The sequence below is a fragment of the Eptatretus burgeri genome, chromosome 18, assembly GCF_056783735.1.
Source record: "Eptatretus burgeri isolate ZD-2024b chromosome 18, Ebu_testis_v1, whole genome shotgun sequence".
NCBI lineage: Eukaryota > Metazoa > Chordata > Myxini > Myxiniformes > Myxinidae > Eptatretus > Eptatretus burgeri.
The window spans coordinates 8376296-8402000 of NC_140978.1; the positions used below are offsets into that span (position 1 = coordinate 8376296).

The 25705-nt window shown below is 46.3% G+C and overlaps 1 protein-coding gene across 3 annotated transcripts in view; it reads left to right on the plus strand.

Moving 5' to 3' along the window:
• FIP1L1 (factor interacting with PAPOLA and CPSF1) overlaps positions 1–25705 on the plus strand; it is a 102648-nt gene that overhangs the window by 16852 nt on the left and 60091 nt on the right. For 2 of the 3 annotated variants that reach the window (XM_085863976.1, XM_085863978.1), the window contains exons 7-11: positions 10839–10949; positions 11170–11300; positions 13619–13743; positions 18783–18878; positions 21595–21700. In XM_085863976.1, the coding sequence (XP_085720102.1) occupies positions 10839–10949; positions 11170–11300; positions 13619–13743; positions 18783–18878; positions 21595–21700 (569 nt within the window). The remainder of the gene's footprint in view (positions 1–10838; positions 10950–11169; positions 11301–13618; positions 13744–18782; positions 18879–21594; positions 21701–25705) is intronic. The other variant, XM_085863979.1, reaches the window with a different exon arrangement.

The following is a 25705-nucleotide window of genomic DNA, read 5'->3' on the forward strand; positions in this document are numbered from 1 at the left end:
TACTTAACAGACGGTGCCACGACAACATTCATTGAAAAACCCAAAAGAAACACAAGTAAAGACCCCCTCACAGACAAGGGGTCAGGCTGGACCACTTGGGACTTTATGGCACGGGACCTGGGAGACCGAACGGGTCCTGCGAGACCGTAGCAGGTTATCTGTACCCTCGAGGTGCCTCGATGGTCGGCGAGCTCTCTCTGGCACTCTCCCCCACGGACGCGCAGGTTCGCACCCCACAGCCGGCAGAGCCGCGCCTCCCGTCCACATCTCCGGTACGTCGCCCGGACGTTCCACCGACCCACGCCTCTGGTGAACGGGTCGCTCCACAGACCCAGAGACAAAGAGACCAAGAGAACAAGACAAGACCAGACCAAGAGAAGGGCAAAACGAAGAGAGGAGACCAGACCAGGAGAAGAGCGACAACGAAGAGGAGGAGACCAGACCAGGAGAAGAGCGACAACGAAGAGGAGGAGACCAGACCAGGAGAAGAGCGACAACGAAGAGGAGGAGGAGACCAGGAGAAGAGCGCCAACGAAGAGGAGGAGACTAAGGCTCGCGGCTGTCCACCTTATATAGCCTGGGGCTCCGCCCTTCGCTCCTCCCCGTTTTCGGCTCCGCCTCCCTTCGAGAAGCTTCTCGAAGAGGCGTTTCTCAACTCCGACCGCTTCACTCCTCGTATCCACCAATTGCGAGCGAGCCGCCTCACCCTTCTCGTCACACCAGCCTCGGAGAAAAAAGGCGGTAAAAAACCCACACACCATTGGAGGTTTCTTTTCCTTGTCTTTTACGCCCGCGTTCTCGGACCCTTTTTCAACGCGGAAAGGGTCGTAGCGTGGTCTGTGGAGGATGGCGTTTGCAAGCTGGCGTAGTGGCGAAGATGGTTAAATGGTGGTGGTGTTGTGGCGATTGTGGCGTAGTTGGTGGTGGTCGTGTTGTTGGCGTCGTGTTTTGTTGTAATGGTGGGTGAGATATGTCGGTTCCAAATAACGATAGAGAAAGAAAAACGCTATCTCAAAGGTTCACAGCCCGATGAACACGAAGAATTTCCCTCTAAACAACGGTGGGGAAACCGATCTGAACACTCACTTACCGGGATAACTGATCTAAGGAACCTTTATGGTGTTCTGTGAATTTCCACAGCCATAACAATATTATGAACAGATTTGGATATTGGGCCATCTCAAAATTTTTGATGCCAGTGGAAAATGGGCAGACGTGGTCTGACGACAAGGGGGCAGACGTGGTCTGTGGGCGCGAGACCGGGCGGAGCCTACCCGTCTTGTGATGAGCCGCAAATGTCGCGGCGGTGCTCCGACTCCGCGCTCCTCCGCGGTTTTCGTTGGCACTGCTTGGAATGGGGTGGGAACGGGGCCCCCTTTCCACACTATCTCAGCGCGGGGGGGGGGGCGGGGAACAGGGGGGAATTGTTGATGCTCTGGGGAAAGAGGATAGCTGGCTTGCTTGGGTCCCGCGACGAGGGACTCCACTGCGACCTCGACTGCGCTCCCGGCTTCCCCTCTCTGCAGCTCCCCGACAGACTCCGAACCCCGACAGACTGACTCTCCTCCAGACCCGTCTTGACTGCTGCTGCCACACTCCGCCGCCGCCACACCTCTCCAACTCGCCCGAGCCCAAAAACTGACTGAATTCGCCCCGCGCTCGGCACTTTATAGTACGGCAGGAGAACCCATATGCAAATTTCCGGATCAGGATGAGCTCGGGGGCGGAGCCACGCTCGCCCATTGGACGGAGGAAAAGTGGGCGTGAACCTCCCCTGATCCTCGAATTTGCATATATCGATTCGACTCCGACGCGCCTGGAGGCGGGGCCAAATCGCCCCGCGCTTGCTTATAGGACGGATCGGAAGTGGGCGTGTATCATTCCTGATCCGACTTCTCCTCGGAAAGGCCGCACTTTGTACCCGCGGCTCAGCGCGCACCCTGTACGAGTCCAGGACAGCCTGACGCTCGGTGCCCACAAGCGGTGCGGCAATGGCGGTAGAAGGAGGAGAGGTGAAGTTGGTGGAGGGTCTAAAGTGGCGGTTCCTGGCCACGGTGACGCTTGGAATGGCGGTGATGCGATGTTTGCGGGATGGTGCTGTGAAGGTAAAGGTCGTCGTGGCTGTTGGCGTTGTTGTTGTTGTTGTTGTTGTGAAGCGGCGTTGCGGTTGGTGGTTGTTGTGTGATGGCGGTTGAGACGTGGTTGGTTCAAAATAAAGATAGAACAGAAAAACGGCTATCTTAAAGGGTCGCAGACCGAATGAATGACATTTATTCCCTCTAAACAACGGGTTTGGGGCTAACTACACATGTACTTACAGAGATATCTCACCTACGGGACCTGAATGGTGGTTTGCTAATTTCCTCAACCACAACAATATGATAGGCTACTAGTGTACCAAATTTGATGCTTTCCTCACAAAATGCACAATTGTTATGCTATATTTAGCTAAGTTGCCCCACTATTGTGTCGAATGTCGATGTTGTGGGTGGTTATATATATCGTGGATCATTTAGTTTTAAGGAATAGCCAATCAGCATATTCAATATGGAGGCCCTATTGAGCAGGTTACCTGATTGGTTGTAACTTAGGTATAAATGTAATATAGTCATAATATGATAATATGATTGAGGAAAAGACATAAATTTACATGATTAAAGATGAAGTGCACGTGCACCACGTGACCTTCACAACCCGTAAACCCTTCATCTTACAAAAGTAATTTTATAATAAAAATTAAAAATATGTGTGTTTGCAATCGTGCTCACATTTGAAATTATGCAGATAAAACCTGTTTTTGGTGCATGCATCATTTAATAAAAAACCCGTGAACCGTCAAATCTCACGAGTCATGAGATTAGTGACACGAGTCACGAGGGACGAATTACGGAGAGCGCGAGCTTGCAGCAGGAGAAAAAGACGTGGGTGGTGGATATAAGAAAATGGCTCAGAAAAGGAAAAAATGCAACTGCCGAAAATAAAGAAGATGAAAGACATGGAGGAGGAGGAGGAGGAGGAGGAGGAGGAGGAGGAGGAGACGATCATGTCGATGAAATACCGACAGAAGCTGGCCAACCTGGCCAAGCCAGCAACGTTAGCCCTGCAGCTGGAGCCCCAGCGCAGGCAGCCGAGTTGCCACGCTCGGTGGCGGCCTCGGGATCGGGTGTGACTGTCAAGCCGCTTCCCGATGATCTTGGAAGTGAGAGACCGAATCAAGTTGTTCTACAGCGGTACCCTGGCCATCTGTTGCAGAACAAGAGTCGCTCGTTTGTGTCCTTGTGGTACCAGACTAATGAATGGCTGGAATACAGTGTGCAGACAGATGCAGCATTCTGCTATCCATGTCGGAAGTTTAACACCGCACGTGGCCCAGTGGACTCTACTTTCACAGTGCGAGGCGACCGGAATTGGAAACATGCTGTTGAGAAAGACAAGGGGTTTCACAAACACGCAACTTCAAAGGAACATTTAACTTGTGTTTTGAGTTGGAAGAAGAATGAGAGGCACATCGATTGTGGTAAGGAGATTTCCACACTCCTCAATGCTGACCAGCTAAATAGAAACCGGTACTATGTGTCTGCTCTTACAGATGTTGTGGGATTTCTCGCCGAAAATCAGATACCTTTTAGAGGGAGCCTTGATAATTTTGAGGACATGTCAGATGGGCACAGTGGGCTCTTCCTCTCGCTTTTAAACTACACACTCAAAAAAGACACCAAGCTGGCCGAAATAATAAAGCATATCCCACGAAACGCAAGCTATACTAGTCCGGAAATGCAGAATGAACTGATCTGCACATTGAGTAATGTTGTGACGGATGCCATCGTGGAAGAAGTAGGCACATCGTGGTTTTCCATCAAGGTGGATCGGACGAGGGACCCCACTGAATGTGAGAACATATCAATCATCATTCGCTTTGTATCGGTGTCAAATGAAGCAACAGAGCGTCTACTCACAATAGCTACAGCCGATGCTGGAGATGCAAAAACATTGACAGACCTAATAATCGCAGAGCTGACAAAAACAGGACTTGACACGTCAAAATATTAAGTCAGGTGTACGACGGGGCTTCAGTAATGGCTGGGAAGCATGGTGGGGTGCAAAAGTTGTTGCAAGAGATATTGGAAAGAGAAATCCCCTATGTGCACTGCTTAAATCACCAACTCCATCTGGTAGTTATCCACGCACTGGCAGCAGAGAAAGCTGTCCCTGATTTCCTCGAGGTTTGTTGTTGCCTGTACAAATTCTTCAGAAAGCCCACTGTTGCTGCACAGTATAAAGGTGAGCGGTTAAAACGACTTCTTGATCAGAGGTAGACGGGACATTTAGCCACCGTGTCTGTGATCATAGGATATTTTAAGGATATCACATCCTTACTGTCGGAGATTGATGCAGAGCGCGCCTACGGTGCAGAGATGAGGATGGAGGCTATTGGGCTTTTGCGGGAAGTCTCTGGGCCTGCCTTCATGTTAATTGCTATCTTTGTACAAAAACTGCTGATGTTGTTAGATGGCCCTAACAGACTCTTGCAGGCAGAGGACATGGACTTGCTAACGGGGTTGGAACTGGTGGCGAGTGCTACAGAGTGCGTGAAGAAACTCCGCTCTGAGGATGAGTTCACTGATCTGTGGAACAAGGCCAACGATGCTCACACTTCTACACCTGCACTACCAAAACGGAGACGCACAATGCCTAAGAACTTGGAACAGTTTGTAGTTTTGGAGACTACAGGACAAAGCAATGACAAGACAGAACTGCAGAGGGTTTTTTACAGCGCAATTGACACTGTGCTTGGCGAGATCACTCAGCGCTTCAGTGAGCGCAACACACAACTCGCCCGTTCACTCGCTGCTTTGAATCCTGATAATGGCACGTTTTTGGATCCCCACTTGCTCCAGCACATCATGACATTAACAAAGTCAACTATCAGTGAAACAGAGTGTGTGGTTGCAAAGCAGTTTATTCGCACACAGACAGAAAAGCAGCCAAACGAGAGATGGACAACACAAAAACTCCTCTCAACATACCACAAAACGCTGGAAGCCATGGCAAGTGTAGTGACTGCTATGAGACTTGGACTAACATTTGGTGCGTCCACTGCCATGTGTGAAAACTCATTCTCAACATTGAGGAATGTCTTCACTGACCATCGACGGTCCATGCGCCATGCACACAAGGCACAACTGGTACAGCTGGCCTTCGAGAGAGACCTCACATGTAAATGCCTGAATGAATGGAAGAAAAAGGTCCTCGGAAGATTCCACACCGAGACGCGTCGCCTGCAGCTCTTCTGACAGCGAGTACAGTGGTATAAAAACTATACGAGGAGTTCAGATTGTGTGTGTGACTGCTGGTGATCCGTGTGTGGTTGTGGTTGCAGTGTGGTTGTGGTCAGCACCCGCCGTGGTCGGCTGCTTTGTACTTCTAATGTTTAAGTTAAATGTTATGTTTGGTGCTTTGCATATCCCATATCTAGTGCTTTGTGCATAACCTTACCTCTGTGTAATTGACTGCTTTAAATGCGGACCTTGTGGTATCTTCAGGCTGGTCGTATTTGCTGTTGATAGTTTAACGTGATGATCGCAGGTCATAGCCGACTGTATCTTATTTGAAAGTGCACTGATTCTGGTGCCAACCTCCCCGTTTAGTCATTGTCAGGTCAGGTATGGGAGCATGTGCCAGAACAGCGCGTCGCTGCGTCCACTTTCCGCCGGTACTCCAGGGGCCTCCGTCTGGCCATCCCCCAGGCAGATGCCAGGCCCATCCCCATCTCCTTGAGATGATGGTCAACCTGCTGCAACCATGAGGCACGTGGTCGGCCCACTGGCCTCCTCCACTCATGAGACTCCCTCGCTGAGAGAATCTGGTGAGCAGGATCAGAGTCAGGAAAACGAGCCACATGTCCATACAGCCGCAGCTGACGCTCACGGACTATGCAGGTAACAAATCTCATCCGAGTCTCTCTCAGCAACCGCTCGTTGGACACAAAATCCGACCAGCGATAGCCAAGGATTCTCCGAAGAGACCTGGTACCAAAGGAATTAAGTCTCCGTCTCAGATCCTTGGTCAAAGTCCAAGTCTCGCACCCATAGAGCAAGACTGGAAGTACCAAGGACCTGAAGACTCGGACTTTCGTCCTCCCGCACAGGTACCGGCAGCGCCACACCCCATGATCCAGTGAATCCATGACTCCCCAGGCCCGACCCAGACGTCTATTGACCTCCGGCTCACAACCTGCGGAGACATGAATATCACTGCCAAGGTAAGTGAATCTATCCACGACCTCAACATCCTCACCACAAACAGACACAGACAGGACAGCAGCATCCAAGATGTCACCGAAAGCCTGGATCTTTGTTTTGACCCAAGAAATCCGTAATCCCAACGGCTCCGACTCCTCATTCAGCACCTCGAGGGCCCCCAAGAGGATGTCTAAAGTCTCCGCAAAGATGACTGCATCATCTGCAAAATCAAGGTCCGAGATCTTGACATTGCCAAACGATGCACCGCAACTTGATCTCTCCGACATCCTCCCAAAAATCCAGTCCATACAAGTGCTGAAAAGTGTGGGGGCAAGTACACACCCCTGACGAACTCCAGTAACAACTGGAAATAAGTCAGAGATGGTACCACCACACTTCACAGCACTCTCAGTACCAGAGTAGAGTTCAGACATCAGATCGATCAGTTTTGGTGGCACCCCACGAAGACCAAGAATCCTCCAGAGGACATCCCGATTCACTGAATCGAACGCTTTACAGAGATCAACATAGGCTGCAAGCAGCCCCTGCCGAAACTCTCGTCTGCGTTCGGTGAGGACACGAAGTGCAAGGATACGGTCAATCGTTGACCTCTTTGGTGTAAAGCCTGACTGCTCTGGACGCTGGTGCTCAAGCAGATGGTGGCGAACCCTATCAAGAATTATCCGAGCAAAGACCTTGCCCGGCACTGAGAGCAGCGTCACCCCTCGGTAGTTGTTGCAGTCTTGGCGATCACCCTTCCCTTTCCAGAGAGGGACAACAAGGCCCCTCTTCCAGTCAGTTGGGATGATGCCTGTGTTCCAGGCAGAGCACAAAACTGCATGCAACGACGCGAGTGCAGCATTTCCACCAGCCTTGAGAAGTTCGGCATGGATGCCACAGATCCCTGGAGCTTTGCCCCGTTTCAACTGGTTCACCGCAGCCCATGTTTCCACAAGCGATGGTGGACCACAGTTGATTCGAGGGTCAGCAACAGGGATTGTAATACCCTTGACGTCCAACTCGACAGCTGGGGGATCAGCCTGGTACAACCGCTCAAAGTAACCGGCCCAGCGGGCCTTCACTTCAGACTCCTCTGTCAAGAGCCTACCACTCTCTGCTCGAACTGCAGTGCTCCGAGGGATGGGCTTGGATGAACGTAATGCGCGAATTCCCCTGTAAGCGGGACGAGAATCACCTGTCCACAGGTGATGCTCTACCCCCTCACAGATTCCTCGCACATAGGCCTCCTTGTCCACCCTCAGTGCACGTACAGTTTTACGCCTCAGCTCCCTGAACAGCTCAGCTCTGCCATTCAGCCTGGCCCTGCGACTCTGGTCAATGGTATCCAGTGTCCCTTGAGAGACAAAATTCTTCTTTGCCCAGCGGTGAACTCCAAGGCATCCACCGGCAACATCAAGGACGGTGGTCTTGAAGGTGCTCCACAACTCTTCAGGACCCCCCAAAGCACCCAGACCCCCCAAGTGTCCACTCAGCCTGTTCGCAAACTCCTCAGCTACTCTCTCATCCCTGAGCTTGGCAACATCCAGCCTAGGCTGGGATGGTACCATTCTCCAGGATTTAAGGTGCAGCTTTAGAGTTGCTACAACAAGCCTGTGGTCAGTATTGAGGAACTGAGCACTCCGGTAGACCCTGCAGTTCTGGATCATCCTCCAACGACCGTCAATGAGGACATGGTCAATCTCCTTTGCCACACCGCCAGCGTTGGAATACCAAGTCCAGCGATGAGCTTGCGGGCGCTGAAACCATGAACCAGCCACCCTAAGTCCATGACTTCTTGCAAAGTCAAGGAACTTAGTGCTATTCTGGTTCATAGTTCCTGACCCATGGGGACCAACACACACCTCATAACCATCCCTATCAGTTCCAGTCGATGCATTGAAATCCCCCAAGACTAGAAGTGTATCTCGTCTGGGGCACTGATCAACCACAGACTCGAGTGTGGCGTAGAATGTGTCCTTCACGGTAAGATCACTCGCCTCAGTCGGAGCATAAATAGAGACCAGGGAAATGACACCTAAGGAGTGACGAATCCTTAATCTCATAATACGCTCGTTGACCGGTGTTACCTCAATTATCATTGGGGTCAGCTTATTGGACACAGCTACAGCAACTCCTTGGGTATGGTAACCATCAGAGCGACCAGACCAATAGTAGGTGTAACCACCCACCATTATCTCGCCGCAATCCGGTCTCCGAACCTCAGAGAGAGCTGCAATCCCGATGTCCAAACGCTTGAGCTCAGATGATAACAGAGACAGGTGATCATCCTCTCTTAGGGATAGGACATTCCAGGCACCCACCCGAAGGGACCGCCTCAGGTTAACCCAAGGAGACCGCCGTCTGGTGGACGACACCTCAGCACCACTCCGACACACTCTCCCGCAATCTGACCCAGGGATGTTACCCCGTGGTTTCCCTCCTCTCAAAGATTGGGGGTCCCGAAGGCTTTGCCCCAATCCCATCATCCGGTGAGCTGCCCTGCGAAGGGAAGCTGCACAGGAGGTACTCCCACGGAGTGGGTTTTCAGATTTTTTTGCGTTTTTGCGTTTTGCGGAATGAAGCGTTTTACGGTGGCTGGAGTGCAAATCCTGCCACCAACCTCCTAATAAGAAGTAACCCAACTGCAGGAGGACGTCCGCAGACACAGTTGGGCACTAGATATGGATGGCCGTTGGCTCACAAGGAGCTCCTCCGCCCTTTGACAGGTTTTGTTTTTAATCCTGCTGGGTGTCCATATCCAAACACCCTCCTCACCAGAAAACCTGGTGGGGGAGACGGTTTAGTCGCCGACAACCCGACCATGGAACAGGTTAGTACAGGTTTACATGGTACCTGTAGCAGGTCACAGATCGAACCTGACCTGACAAAAGTCATTGCTATCTTTGTAGTCATTGTATCTCTGGTATATTAATTTTCTCATGCCAATTCTTGACAACACCTTGTATAAGTGCACCTGAATTGGTGCCAATTGTCTAATCATTGAATATCTGCATTGTGAATGTGCCAGTTTGGTGCGGCTCTCCTGCATTCGAATAATTTTAGGCCAAAAACATCGGAACATAGGGTCATTCCATGTCAAATCATCAAAGAATCTGCCGTCATCTCTCAGATTTTTGTAAAACTTTGGGAACCAATTGGGACCCATGAAAAACGGCAAGAACTCAAATATTTTTGCTAACAGCCTCTTAATTAGTGAGATACAGACTAACGAACTTTGGACTAATTAGCACGACGTCGCAAATTCAAATGGCCATCTCAAAGTATAACACCTCGAGAGCTGCTTTTGGTGTCATTTTAAAGGTATTTTCATGCCCTATGAATTTGTCTGGGCAACATTTTCCTACCTCCAACCACAAAAAAGTTATCACAAAATATAAACTTCAATCGTGAATCCCTAAAAAATGTATCCTTCAAATTTCCTCAAATTCATCCCAGAGGTACCTTATGATGTCAAGAAGCTTCCACATAAGTTTTGTGATGGGCACTCCAATAGTTTCTGAGATATGAGCAATAATGTACATGTACGTATGGCATATAGGTTCGAAAATCAGCATTTGTAATGTATTATACAATCATTCTAACCTAGCCATGACAGGGAACGACCATCAATTGCTTTGAAGTATCATATACTTTCATTTTCAACTGGGCCTGAGAGGAAGAAACAAGTGCTGCTGTTGCTGCATTGAAGAGGAAATTGAAAGCCTAAGTCAGGTTAGTGAACACTTTGTACTTGAACTCACTTATTGAATGTATAATGCATTACAAATGCTGATTTTCGAACCTATATGCCATACGTACATGTACATTATTGCTCATATCTCAGAAACTATTGGAGTGCCCATCACAAAATTTATGTGGAAGCTTCTTGACATCATAAGGTACCTCTGGGATGAATTTGAGGAAATTTGAAGGATACATTTTTTGGGGATTCATGATTGAAGTTTATATTTTGTGATAACTTTTTTGTGGTTGGAGGTAGGAAAATGTTTCCCAGACAAATTCATAGGGCATGAAAATACCTTTAAAATGACACCAAAAGCAGCTCTCTAGGTGTTATACTTTTAGAGATATGGCCATTTGAATTCGCGACGTCGTGCTAATTAGTCCAAAGTTCGTTAGTCTGTATCTCACTAATTAAGAGGCTGTTAGCAAAAATATTTGAGTTCTTGCCGTTTTTCATGGGTCCCAATTGGTTCCCAAAGTTTTACAAAAATCTGAGAGATGACTGCAGATTCTTTGATGATTTGACATGGAATGACCCCATATTAAATCTAGCTGAGATCAATTTGGTTAGTATGTGACGGCAACCTCAGTATAGATGTGTCAATGCTGCATGAATACAATAGTATACCGGGTTATCAAAAAAATTAAACATAATAATTGTGCCCCCCCCCCCATCCAGTTCATATTCCCCCCTTAATACTGAGCCCTGGCTACGGGCCTGTGTGATATACGAGGAGCTTTGCTCCGAATGTAAAAGAGCCGAATGACTGAATACATCTGCCATTGATATTTTTCATGCAATGCATTGCAGATTTTTTTTTTCTTTTCTAATCTCGATATGCTTGTGTGAAGGTAACAAGCAGATGAAGGGTATAAGCCTGGATGCACCTGGAAACATTGGAGGTAATGCGGTGCTGGAGATCGACCTTGACACCTTTGAAGAGAAGCCTTGGCGGAAGCCAGGTATGGTTGACTTGGATTCGTCACCATTTCTTATTGTCACTCCCCTCATTAAATGTAGACGATTTAATAATGATCTCAGTTTTTGAAGACTTCAGTCTTTGAGTTCTGGCCGATATTGCCTTCCTCGAAGTGTCCACATTTTGCGTTTATAATCCATTTCAATCAAGAGTTTTTTGATTGCTTCCAATTTAAACATTGTTTTTGTCCTTTACCATGATAGGGGCAGATCTTTCGGACTACTTCAACTATGGTTTCCAAGAGGAGACGTGGAAGGCATACTGTGAAAAGCAGAAGCGTTTGCGGCAAGGCTTGGACCCGAACACTAGCAACTCTACGTCCAATCGCATCACTGTATGCTTCTCTGTTTCTTAACGTTCTGCTGACTGCCGGGGCGAATTGTTGCCAAATTAGCTTTTATTTCCAGACTAAACGGTTAACTTCTCATGCTGCATGATAACGTGCTGATTGCATACATCTGATAAACAAATGAACGACTATGGCAACAAATGTTCACCATACTATAAACGTAACTGCAGCATAATCAGTTTATATCATGACGGAAGCATATTAAGATGATCAAAAATATAACCTGAAGTGCCTATTTGATGTTTATTCCTTTTTTGACATGTGGTATTAGAAATCATTCTGGAATTACAGAGGAAGTCGGATTTGTTTGCCACTTACCATTAATCCTGTTGGTCGGGATCTGTGCGGCAAAAGCTGGCGTGGCACCTGGTTCCTGATAATGGAACAGTGAACGGTCTCTGTTCAGGTTACTACTACTGCAGCTCGATGGAAATTGTATTGTTTAACAGAAACATTTCTTTCACAGGTTATTTCTGATTCCTCTGTGTCTCTCTGGCTATTCTCTTATCCGCATTGACAGGCCCCTCCCCCACTTTGGAGATGGTGTTGCCGGGTATGTCAAGAATTATATTGTCCATTGCCCACAATATCCCCTCCAAGCCTTTTAGGCTACCTCTTGCTGTGTACAACCTTCCGCAACCACTTAATGTGTGTGTGTATATCGTATCTAATGAGGACCGGATGACCACCACCGAATGATGACCATATCCACCTCTGTTTCCTCTAATATGGATCAACTCGCAACCATCCATCCCACTCTGTTCATCATCTGTGGCAATTTCAACTGTCACTGTGCCAGCTGGCTGGCTGTGAGCTTGACAACAACTAGCCATGGCATTGTAGCAAAGGTGTTTTGTGGCTCTGGGGCTGACCCAGATCTTAAGCTCTCAACATTATTGGAATCTCTCATTACAAGGTCTGTTGCTGTCATGTCTCAGGCAGATCAGGGGTCTTGTTTTCTGCTGCCTCTTCTCTCGTATAGCTTCCTCTGCTCTCTCAGTCATCTGACCCTCCCCAGCAACTCCAGGATTTAATCATTCTTCCGATAACCCCCTTCTGGTTAAACTTTCAAAATCTAGGCTGACTGCGGGCCAATTTTGAAACCCTACTGCTCTGCTTGGAGGGGTGTAATGTAAATGAATCTAGGCTTGTTTTGATGGCTCCTGTAATCATGTATAATGATGCAAAGATGAACTTATTAGATTTTGGAGTCAAGACGTCAAAGGTCAGAGGTCATGTTCGGTAAAGATTATGTTACTGCTCTAACTTGTGAACCAGTGATTGGATTTTGACCAAACTTGATACAACTATGTATAATGATGTAAAGATGGATGGATTTGATTTCAGCATCAAGAGGTCAGTAGTCGGAGGTCATGTCAGTTAAAAATTGTGATACTCGAGAACAGCTCTAGGGATTAAGCAAAACTTGGTACAAGTATTGTAATGATGTAATAATGTGGGTGGAGGCATATCGGTTGACGTTGAAGAGTGCCGTTCTAGTTTCCTTCGAGCTCCGTACAGCTTGTTTTGCACGTTGCCTTGAGGGACTGATTGACGAAAAGAAAGCAGGCTTACGTTGGCGGTCTCCCTTGACTAATGTGTCTTTGAAACTGAGCTCTGCGAGCTTCAACTACAATGTGGAGCTCTTTCAGCTTGTGGGCAAATAGCCAAGTGTGGGCTATCATTGCATGACGTTCACATCCAGAGTATACTTGAGAAGGAAAATGGCAAATGAGTTTGGAAGTGAGGCATTTTTCAATCCACTTTATCCTGAGGTCGATATGCAGAATCACTAAAAACACATCTACCTTAGCTGCGTTTCCTCACCCTACTCTGAGAAGTACAGCAAACTTCAACATATGATACCTTCAAAAGTGTCCTCATCAGTCTGGTCACAAAGTATGAATGCAATCAAAACTAACTTCTTTCAACTGGTTGAGCCCTTTGGGCTGTCAGGCACTCGATAGACAGTTTAAACAAGCCGATAGGTGACCACATACTACCATATAGTGTTTGTTTCTACATCTTTTTTTGCTGATCATCTTGTGTGCTGTTCATCATAAAGTTTAACTAACCCACTTTTGGTCGTGTTTTTTGTGTTCGTCGTATCATTGAATTGTACCTTTTTGAGCTTTGGCATTTGTTTACGGTGGGAAAACTTAAGTTTTGAGTCTGGCGGGGGGCGGGGGGGGGGAAAGGTGTTGAAGTTACAGAAATGTCATGTCTCGTGTTTTATGCACCAGGTTGGTCATGAAAAGAGGTTAAAAAAATTATCCCTGCTTCTGACTGACCACTGTGTGCAGGTCCAACAAGGTCGGACGGGCAATAGTTCTTCTGAGAAGGAGCCTGAACCTATTATCCCGCCACCAGTAAAGCCTGATTTCACAGCATCACAGGCACAACGGCGTGCTGGACCTCCCCCAAACAGGTGCCCATGTTTTATGCTATTGTGGGAGATCGAAAAGCCAACAGAAAGTACAACAATATCGTGAGGTATAACTTAAATGATACTGTGGTTGGTATCATTCTGTTATATGTGGACCTGCAAGAGCTTCACAAACAAGGTCAGCCACATTTTGATGGCTCCTGTAATTACCTCTGTCACCAAAGGTGGATGGGGGTTATGTTTTCACGTCTATCTCTCTGTCCGTTTGTCTGTCTGTCTGTCTGTCTGTCTGTCTGTCTGTCTGACAGGACATCTCAAAAAGTTGTGGATGGATTCAGGCGAAATTTGGTGGAGAGGTTGGGTGTGTGACAAGGAAGAAGTGAATTAGATTTTGGTGAAGATTCTCATCCAGATATGAGAATTTTAACGTTTTTAAAGTGATTTTTCACTATTGAGTGAAAGGGCCAAAAATGCGATATAGCGCCCTATTTCAAAAAGTTGTGCAAGAACTGTGACAAAACGAGGTGGATGGGTTAGTTAGATGACATGATCAAGCCATTTTGATTTCCGTTGAGTTCTGGATGCAGATCCGGCCTGTAAGTGGGACACAAAACGTAAACTGTTCAGCCTGAAGGAGGTATGCACTCCACCGAGTGCCGTTCTAGTTTGAGATGCTATACAATTCAGAATTTTTTTGTATACAAAGTCAAGACTCATGAAAGAGCGAGAACACTGGTCGGATCAGGATGCAACTACAAAAGGAACAGTAGAAATACCAATGTCAGGGTTGAAGGATAAAATAGAGGGAGACTTGGACAAATATGCGATGTGGGGAGGAATGAGTGGAAAGGGAGGAAGTATGGTGTGGACAAGATGGATACAGAAGGGAGAAAACTCCCAGGAAGGAAAACCTGGAAATTTAGAAGGGTGGCTTTTTTTTGGCGGAAAAGGGGGGGGGGGGGTGCGCAGGGGATGCGCACATGCTTTGGTTTCACTTTTACACAAATTGATATCTTCATCCAAATTTTTATTTCAAAATTATAGAGAAAACAGCTCTTATTTCCATGATGCGAGCATATACAGCGCCGCAATCCATGCAGGGCCCACCACATTGTTGTCAGTGGTGATGTGTGTTTATACAGTCAGTTTGTAGTGAGTAAGCTGCAAGCACTATCAGACACTCAGCACTATCGGGTGGACGAGTCTACTGACACACTCGACCAGGGACGAGGATATGTGCCTGCCCCCATCTAGCGCGTTAGTGGACTTGTCTACCCGATAGTGCTGAGCACCTTCGAACTTGGACAATGTCTCTGTTGGGATCAATTATATTGAATTTATCATCGTTTCACTAACTTTGCTTGAAGACAAGACGATTGAGTGTCATGGAAGGTCCAAAAAAAAGAGGAAGATTACTGACTTTTTTTTTTTCATCCGTCAGTGTGACAGACCATACTCAAACTACAGGTGAGGCACAACAAGGTAGGCCTGCAGTATTGTTTCCATGTGGTATAATATGGAGACAAATTTCCATTGATCAAAGTCCTACTCCATATTGAATGCACCCTACCTCTGAAGGCTTGTGTGAGGCTGAACACTCATTTTCTTGCCTGTGGCACCAGATTCCATGGGAGAAAGTTGGATGACATCTCTGGCCCTCAACAACATACACAATGACTTCTCCATATCACCACATGTGTGTGATATTTTCATTCAGAAATACAAGCGCCATCCATTCAAAAATCACATAATTTATGGATAATAAAATATTTCACATCCATTGTGCTATCTGATCTCTCTTTTGGGGAGAACCCGCTGCCGTAAGCTTTGCAACCACGGTGCATGGCGGTGCTGGTCTTTGCCCAGCATACAGTCGATCGACACAATTTCCCACTTTAGGTGTGCACAGGCCTTTTTTTAAACTAAGGATCAGCTGGGCAAGCTTGCAACTTTGACCTATTCGTCATCACAAATCTGCTAAACTGTTGGGCCAGGGAAGAATGCAACGACCAGCAGAAAACTTCCAATAATGCAGGAAATGCTGTTTCCAATGATCAATTCTTAAAAATTCCCTGGGGGAGGACCCCCAACCCCCACCCTTGTGACCCCTCCATCCCTGTACTACAGCCAGGTGCACCCCTCCCCCACCCCGTCTTGAAATTCCTGCATCTGTCCCTGAACAGAATGTGGAAGTTGATTCAACAGGTGGGAAAAAGAGGAATGAATGAGTGGAGGTGATCTGTGCTTCTGGATTTTGGGAGTTTCACCGGAAGGGGATTGATGGTAGGCTGCGTGCGCCCTGCAGAAACCTGGTGAGGGGGTGGGGGTGGGAGAGGGGGACAAGGCATGGGAAGAGGGTTGCAGACCAGAAAGGAGACGGAAGAATACAGAGAGATCACCGACCTGTCTGCGATGGGAAAGTGATCGACCCATAGATTCAGTTTTATCACGGGAGATTTCATTGATCTTGAAGGCCTTTGTTTCCATGGCGTCAAGCTGAGCAAGATCACCATGGAAGTGGTGATGTGCCCAATTATTGGCCGGTGCCAGACACCGAGTGAAGAATCTTTAGAGGCGTGGGCCATGACTGCGAGGGAGGGGATAAAAGAGCCTGTACATGTGCTGTTTGCTCTCTTTTCTCGCTTGGGCTTCGCTTCCACCGCTCTCTGTGTGCAGCCCGCTGTTCTCCCTGGCCACCCTACAAGCTTTTGTCACTCCACTAGCCACTCTATTCACCCCACTGTACATGTCACCTTTATGCTGGGTGCTGCAGGCTGGTCTGTGCTGCTCGCTACTTTGTGTTGTAGGCTGGGGACCTTTTCGCGATGGAGCTTGTTCGATCCTCAATATTGTTATCTTTCTAACCCCTCCCCTATTGTGTGTGAATGATGGTGTGTGCTTGTGGCACCATATTCTCTACCGGTCTAAGGTTTTAGAACACCCCCATTTTTCCAGTTTTTACTGAAATTTAAGCAGTTGAATGTTTCGATGTAGTCTGAAATTAAAGCATCGAACAAATCAACAATTGCAGATAAAAAATAAATCATGGAATCGTTTTGTTGAACAAAATTGAATCTAAATTTTTTGACTCATCAAAGTAGCCACCTTTTGCAGATATAACAACCGAACATACTCGTGGCATTCTTTCTACAATGGAAATGAAATATTGTTCAGAAAGTTCTTCCCAACACTGTTGTAGAAGTTCCCACAAATGTTGCACTTGTAGGTTGCTTTGCTTTCACTCCAGTTCATCCCAAACTAGGTCGATAGGGTTTAAGTCTGGAGACTGTGTTGGCCATTCCATGATTTGAAGCCTACCGTCATGTTCTTTTCTTCTAAGGTAGTTCTGACATGGCCTGGAGGTATGTTTTGGGTCGTTATCTTGCTGTAGGATGAACCCCTGACCAACTAGGCATAGACCAGAGGGTGTTGCATGGCGCTGTAAAATGCTGTGGGAGCCCTTTTAGTCCAGGGTGCCAGTCACTCTGTGCAAGTCGCCGACTGGATTCAGCAAAAGAGCCCCAGATCATCACGCTTGCTCCTCCATGTTTGACAGTTGGTCTCACACTGAGGAACCATCCTTTCGCCGACTCGACGGCGTACAAAAACCCTGCGTGATGAACCGAAGATTTCAAATTTTGATTCATCGGTCCATAAGACCTTCTTCCAGTTTTCAGTAGTCCATTGGCGGTGCTTCATGGCCCAGGCAAGCCTCTTTTTCTTATTTTGCCATCTTCGCAATGGGTTTCTTACTGCCACTCTGTCAAACCTGCAGCTCGAAGTCTTCTCTTCACAGTTCAAACTGAGACTTCCTTACTTCGACCAGTGTTAAGCTGTGCTTGAAGCTGCTGTCCTGTGAGCTGCCTATCACACAAGTTGTTGACTCTCAGAAACTTTCTTCTGATTGTGTTGTGGCTTTGGGTCTGCCAGACCTCTTCCTATCAGAGTTTCCTCCAGTTTCCAAGTGCCTTTTGATGGTGTTGGAAACTACTCACTGACACCTTGGCTTCTTTGCAATTTCTCTAAAGGAAAGACCTACACTTTTAAGGGTTGTAACGGTCTGTCTGTCTTCCTTTATTGATTGTCATTTTCTCACCATTATGACAGCGATATACTACTTCCTGCAGTGCAATATTGTCCAAATAATGCTTCAGAGGGTGTAGCAACACAGTCTGTTCCAACACTGCTTTTATACAGACAGAGGGTTTGTAACTAATCAACAAAAGTTGGGACACCTGTCGGAATTGTTTGCATCAACTTTCAAGGCTTAATTTACTTCCATTGCTGCAGAACAGCTGCAGTTGCTAACCCATTACTTGTTCCTTGAAAAGGGCCTTTTTTAACAACTCTGAAATTTACATTATGTTTCAGTTTTTGGTAACCTAAACTTTTTTTTTTAACCTCTGGCAGTTTACCGCTTAGCTTTGTACCATTTCAGGTTATTCACTGAACTTGAACTGCTTAAATTTCAGTAAAAACTGGAAAATGGGGGTGTTCTAAAACTTTTGACCGGTAGAGTATTCTATCATCTTGTTGTAAGTGTTTTTGTTTTACCATATCGCGAAGTGCATTTATTTATTTATCTGCCTGTATTCATGTCCGTTTATCTCGCATCTCGGGATTCTCCGTTTGTGTTGTCAAGACCCACATTTAAATAAACCTGTTATTCCGTAAGGCTATGTATCATGTGTTGACCTGCCATTGCCATCCTACTGCGTGTGAAACTGTTTTGGCTTTTGCTAAATCCCTTGGGGAGGTAAAATTGGTAATGTTCGCTTTAAGTGACTGGCGGGATTAGCATTTCCGACTGGGGGAGCAGGAGAAAACCACACTAACAGCTTGAGCACGACCCCCTTTGACTTCAGCCATTTGCGAAGCCATAGTTTCAACGCAGCGAGTTAGCGTTACCAGGCCCGTCGACGTGACAATGTGTATGCATATATCAACGTTAAGTGAGCACACCGGCTCAGTTGCAGTCTGTGAAAAACATAACCGCTACTGCCTAATGCAATGTTAGCTGCTACCCTGCTAACTGCAGCGTCAGTCAGCCTACATGGCTTGAGAAGTCTTTTTTTTGGCAGGATCATCAGCCCACCCTATTGGGGAAAGGAATCTATCCACAGATGCGTTTCTGGCTCCTTGGCTGTCATTAGCACGAAGTGGAATTTCCCTAGCAGGTGAAATAACATTCCTTCCCATGAGGGAGATATACCTCCAGCACCTCTGCCATGACCTGCATACACATTAAACAAAAACACAGAAGAGATGTTGTTTCTTTGAATTCCACACATATCACATTTTAACTCTTTCCACTCGGTCCACATGCTGGCCCTCATGGCCACTCTTACTCATCACCCAAAACGTTTCCCCAACCCACCTGCATTCCCCAAAGCAAAGTATGGTAGTGAGACAAAGTAAATGTGGCAGTGAGGAAAAAGTTAATTTTCCATTCATTTTTTTTCCAAATTGCACTGGGAAGGTGGTTCAGTACTGGCAATGCTTGTTCAGCCATTCTTCCTCTGGTCCTCACAGCCAATCAAACCTCGAACCCGAATCGCAAACTGAGGGCCCATTAAATCACAACAGACTATCTGTGGAAGTTTATGGAGGTCCTTCTGAGCCTTACCCAAAAATGTTTTTAATTTAAGAATGTAAGGTTCCACAGATACTGCAGTTTGTCATCTGGTGACGGTCTCAACTCCCGGTCCTCATGTGCAGTCTGTGTCCATCGACCAGCCCAGCACAGCAGATCATCACATACTGTGCTGGCCCGGAGCCTCGGAGAGAGGCTGTTGGACCACATGTTCAGATGGTTACATCCTCTGGCCCTCGGTGGTACCACCACCAAGGCACGGCCCAGCCACACCATCCTCTAGTGGTCCTCCAAAGCCATGCTTCTCACAGGTGCCTGCGACGGACTGCCTTGGATCCCTTGTGGGACTTTCCCCGCACTCTTAGGTTAGGCTGCACACCATTGGAGCTGGGGTGCCACACAGCAGTCCCACCAGGCTCTGTGCGGTCAAGTCAATGCCAATGATGTGACTGGGTCACATGTCCACATCCTGTTGTGCCAGTCCGCTGGCTGCTTTACAGATCGTAAATGTCCACGGGGTAGTTTCCCCTAAGGCTTCCTACATGCCTACACTAGCCCCCAAACCTCCCCCCCCCCCCGATCCAAATTTAGCCTTGGGATCAAGACCACCTCAAGGCTGCTCCAATAACAATCTAAATGCCTCACGTATGCCAATGTGGCAATGGCCCCATAGCTCTCGGGCCCTTGTCTTCATCTCTGCAGCCACTGCTGCCCCAGAGCCTCCTTCTCCACTTGAGCACTGCCCTTTCCATTGCCATGAGTGGCCAGCAGCTCGTGCCACAGAGTTAAAATGAAAACAAAAATCATTTACATTAATACTAGCCAATTGGGGCTCTCGCTGACCCTTTTACCAACTGATTTCCTGGGGTGATGAAATTCTCTGCTTCCTCCTCGCAGACATTAACCAAAGTTTTCCCGACACACTTTCCCTCTCCATCACTCAACTAGTGTGAGTGTCGACTCAAACTGTGCGAGTGTGCACTGATGTGAAAAGCGACCTGAATACTGAGGGGGCAGACCGGAACATCCTGGGTCGCGATCCAGATTCAGTAGTCTAATGGTTAGATTATTTGAGCATCTGCTCTGAGTCTGAGAGGTTGGTGCATTGAAACCCAGCAGAGTCATACCAAAGACTTTTAAAAATGGTACATGCTGCCTCCTTGCTTGATGCTCAGCATTCAAAAGGATAGAGCACAAACACCCACAGGTTGTTCTGCAAAAATCTTCAGCATTGTAGGAGGTAGAAGAAGAAGAAGAAGAAGAAGAAGAAGAAGAAGAATAAGAATAAATTGTTTCTACCCCAAACGGGCACAGCCTTTGCACGCCACTCACCCCACTCCATGTGCCTGTTGGCAGTCACATTTCTGTTGTGGGTATGTCTTCCCCTGAAGATCTAGGCTATTCCTACAGAGTAGCCAATTGAGGCTTTCTGTACTTCGCGCTGTTCCTCGCCAATTACGTGCCTGCATGGGAATGCACGCATCCCAATCACATGCTGCCATCCGGCGGCCTTCACACAGTGGCCTTCAAGCCTTTGTGAATGCCGCCATGACACTCCTAATTCCACCCAGACCCAAAACGTTTTCAGATGGGGGTGAACATGGAACGATATATACCCTCCCTTAACCTGGATATCCACTAAATTACGCAACACCGTATCCCTCGCGGCTGTATGAAAGACAACTTCACACAAAACATGCATTTAATACAAGGGTAGAATGCTACGTCCTTAATGCGAACATAAGAGTTGTTAAGGTTTTTATTCTAATAACTGATTTCCCCCCTCCCCACCCAAAAAGTGTGTGTGTGTGTGTGTGTGTGTGTGTGTGTGTGTGTGTGTGTGTGTGTGTGTGTGTGTGTGTGTGTGTGTGTGTGTGTGTGTGTGTGTGTGCGTGTGTGTGTGTGCGTGTGTGCGTGTGTGCGTGCGTGCGTGCGTGCGTGCGTGCGTATCAGATACAGGACATGGGTATTACTATTAGGAGACATTATATGTTAATTTTGATGACATTAATGGACAAATACACAAGCCATTTGAACCTGGGTTCACTCCCTCATGAGCCATCGGTTCACATGGGAATTCTAAACAGGCCAACTGAATAATACAGTACAGCCCTTTTTGTAATCTTTTCATGGCTGAAGAGAAAGCCTTCCCTGTGAGGATCCTTCAGAGTTACAATCCAATCTCTGAAAACTGATGAGATATACAGTACAACAAATGTGCCTATCAAGCTTTCATTTTGTAAAACCACTTGAACCTTGTTTTTATGATATTTCCGACTCATGTTTATCTTCGTGCACAGGAAGTCAAGTGGAACAATTGACGTGATTGGTGGGCAGACAATTGGCATAAGTCGCGTCGAGGGTAGGAGGCGAGACAGAGATGGACCAGAGCCAAGCCCTATCCAGGTTGGTTGTTCGTTATTTTCTATTTTTTTTCTTCTAATTTGCAGAAAGGAAATAGCCTGTCATGGAGTATGAGAATTGAATTATGCAAATTGTGTCGAAACATTATTGCCAACGCAAGCGATTCTCCAAGCACCATCACTTGAATATATGAGGAAAATCACACCAATGCAAAATGGAAGCTGACAACTGGAGCTGGCAGAGAAATAGAAACGTGAGAGTTGGGAAAATGAATGGAAAACTATCGAGTATGCGGCAATCGCAACTCATCATCATTCGTGGAGAACCTCTGCTATTCTGGGTGGAGTGGAAGGAGGTTTTACTGATAAGATCACAAAATCTCAACTCTTACTCAGCGGCGGCTCCTTGTTTTCCACAGCAGACAGATTCTAATTACAGTCGTCGATATAGAGAGTGCTGATGGTGCTGTGCATGAAAGAGCATGAAAGTTGGTGCTGATGATTCTGTGTTAATGGATGAACAGCTTCGCACCAAAGGCTGATCAAAGATCATCTTGGAGACTAAAGAAAGGGGAAGGGCTTTATTTTGATGTACTCGGGGGCCCGTTGGTCCATTGGACCAAATTTTCATTGTTCTTCACAGCCTTGGGTGTTTTTGCTCGTCTGAACAAAAACAGTGTTTTCCAGCCTGGAAGCCTTGGAATCCGAATGATAATATTAATTTGAGGTCTTTTGGGGGTCTTGGTGGTCTTTAGCATCCTGGGAGTCTTAAAGAATCTTTAAAGGTCCAAGGGGTCAAAAGGTACATTCCATTAAATAGTTCGTAATTAATTAATGTACGTATGTGATTAATAGACACAAAAGAACATCACGCACGCACGCACGCACGCACGCACGCACGGACGCACGCACGGACACATGCACACACACACACACACACACACACACACACACACACACACACACACACACACACACACACACACACACACACACACCTCATCCATTTATGGTAGATACTTATGAATGAAAGATGTACAAATAACAAACTTTGTTGTCCAAGTAAGATTTTTGCATCCTGTAACAGTTTCTTACTTTGTAGCGTGGTTCATAACCATTTGGTATTTTCATTTCATCACCTCAGTCCAGTTGTTTTTGTTCTTTTTCTTTCGTTGATCAACTTCAAAACTATTTGTGAGCTTTTTCATGACGATGTGATCATATGCATCGTTTTAATTTTGTCATTTGAGCTGATGATGTAAATTAAATAGTAAATACTGATTGTGTGCTGAATATTGCTGGTTGAGTGAGTCCTCTCCGATTACATGCAGAGGAAAGGAATATTTTGTGCTCGGCAAATAAGATTGCAAAGGATTATTATTGTGTGAACCACTTTTGTAACATACAAATGGGTATTCGTCCAGCAGGTGTCATTCTTCATCCTGCTTTGGATATCTTTCTCTCTTTCTCTCTCTCTCTCTCTCTCTCTCTCTCTCTCTCTCTCTCTCTCTCTCTCTCTCTCTCTCTCTCTCTCTCTCTCTCTGTCTCTCTCTCTCTCTCCTCACTCCTCCACCCTCTCTCTCTCTCTCTCCTCACTCCTCCACCCTCTCTCTCTCTCTCTCTCCTTTCTTCTCACTTCTCCTCTCTCTCTCTCTCTCTCTCTCTCTCTCTCTCTCTCTCTCTCTCTCTCTCTCTCTCTCTCTCTCTCTCTCTCTCTCTCTCTCTCTCTCTCCTTTCTTATCACTCCTCCACTCTCTCTCTCTCTCTCTCTCTCTCTCTCTCTCTCTCTCTCTCTCTCTCTCTCTCTCTCTCTCTCACTCTCCTTTCTTCTCACTCCTCCACCCTCTCTCTCTCTCCTTTCTTCTCACTCCTCCACTCTCTCTCCCTCTCCCTCTCCCTCTCCCTCTCCCTCTCCCTCTCCCTCTCCCTCTCCCTCTATCTCTCTCTCCCTCTCCCTCTCCCTCTCCCTCTCTCTCTATCTCTCTCTCCCTCTCCCTCTCCCTCTCCCCCCCCCCCTCCCTCTCCCTCTCTCTCTCTCTCTCTCTCTCTCTCTCTCTCTCTCTCTCTCTCTTTCTTTCTCTTTCCCACCATCCTCTCTCTTTCCCTCCTCCTCACTCTTTCCCTCCTCCTCACTCTTTCCCTCCTCCTCACTCTTTCCCTCCTCACTCTTTCCCTCCTCACTCTTTCCCTCCTTCCTCTCTCTTTCCTTCCTTCCTCTCTCTTTCCCTCCTTCCTCACTCTTTCCCTCCTTCCTCACTCTTTCCCTCCTTCCTCACTCTTTCCCTCCTTCCTCACTCTTTCCCTCCTTCCTCTCTCTTTCCCTCCTTCCTCTCTCTTTCCCTCCTTCCTCTCTCTTTCCCTCCCTCCTCACTCTCTTTCTCTCTCTCCCTCCTCACTCTCTTTCTCTCTCTCCTTATTCTCTCTTCCCCCAACTCTACTAACCAAGAGCCTTTATTTTTCTATAAAGTATTCTCTTTATTTTTCTTTAAATTGTTTATTTATTCATAAATTTCTTTTTTTATTTATAAATTTTATTTATAAATAAACTTTTTATTGACATAATTAAAAATGTCTATTTTTCTTTAAATATTTTTCAAGTATTCTCTTTATCTTTCTTTAAGTTTAATTATTTTTTGAGTTCAAACATGGGTGAGTTATTAATAACTTGTAATCTGTTGCATTGGTTTTACAAAAGGAATTCTTTAGATTGGATTTGAAATATTCAATTCTCAGCAGCAGTACTGAAGCCACACTCAAGTTGAATTTATCCCATCATTCTTTCCCCCCATCAATCATTTCAGCCCACCAAAAAGACTGGTTGATGTTTCTTTGCTTGGACAGTATGATTTGCACAGGTTAATCACTTCAATGCATCAGTATAGCTAGTTTAAAATGTATGTGATTGGTTGATTTATAATAAACCTAAAAGAGCACTCTTCGATGTCGCGCATCGCCAGATATGCCTCTGGTAAGGTTGAAATTTAAAACACATATTCTCCATCCCATCACTACTCAATCATAATTGTAACTTTTCATGTCAATTGATGAAGTGGTTCAAGATAAATAATTTTTCAAAGATTTTTGTGCAATCCAATATGGCTGCCAAGCCATGTGACCTATTAATTATTCGTGAACATCATGGTATCCTCAAGGCTTGTGGAACATGTGGGTGAAGTTTCCCCTCGATCTGTCAAGCCATTCTGGAGAAGGTTTTCAAAGGTTTATTCTTCCAAAAATCATAGCTGTCTAACCATGTGACCTATGATGTCATAGGTGGAGAACCTTTTGTTCCTCATGGATCGGTGATCACACCTGTAAAGTTTCGCCTCGATCGTTTCAGCCATTTCAAAGAAGATTTTTGAAGGCTTTTATGTTGAAAAAAAAAGACTGCCGAACCACATGACCGATGGTGTCATCAATTTTTTTCCCCCATACGATTTTGCCCGAGATGACCCTCAAAAGTTTTTATACTGATCGGATAAGGCCGTTTGACATCTGCAATTATGAGGAAGCCACCTATGACTTCATCAAAACATCACACTTGTTTCCCATGGGGAATATTTGATATGTGCCAAGTTTCAACTTTTTTCCATGGAGTGGTTTCGGAGATGCAGACAGAGGCCAAAAGTTTTTCCTTTTTTTCCAATATGGCTGTCACACCACATGACTGATGATGTCATAATTATCATTAAAACATTTTACATGAGTAGTCGCACATATGGTGAAAATTTCATGTCAATTGGATAAGCGGTTTCAGAGAAAACAGAAACTTAGCACGGGCGGATACGTACGGACCTATGTACATACGGACGGCCAACTCAACATAATGTCTCCGGCGACTTCGTCAGCAGAGGCATAAAACATTGGGGCAAGACCCCTGGGTGCTCACTTGGTAGTAGCTGGATAAGATAATGAGGGAACCACTCAAAGGCATGGACGACCCACAAAATATATAATGGAAAAGAAAGTTTCATCGGAATTGATTTTTTTTTTAATGCCATGAACACAAAATATATAATGGAGAAGAAAGTTTCATCGGAATTGATTT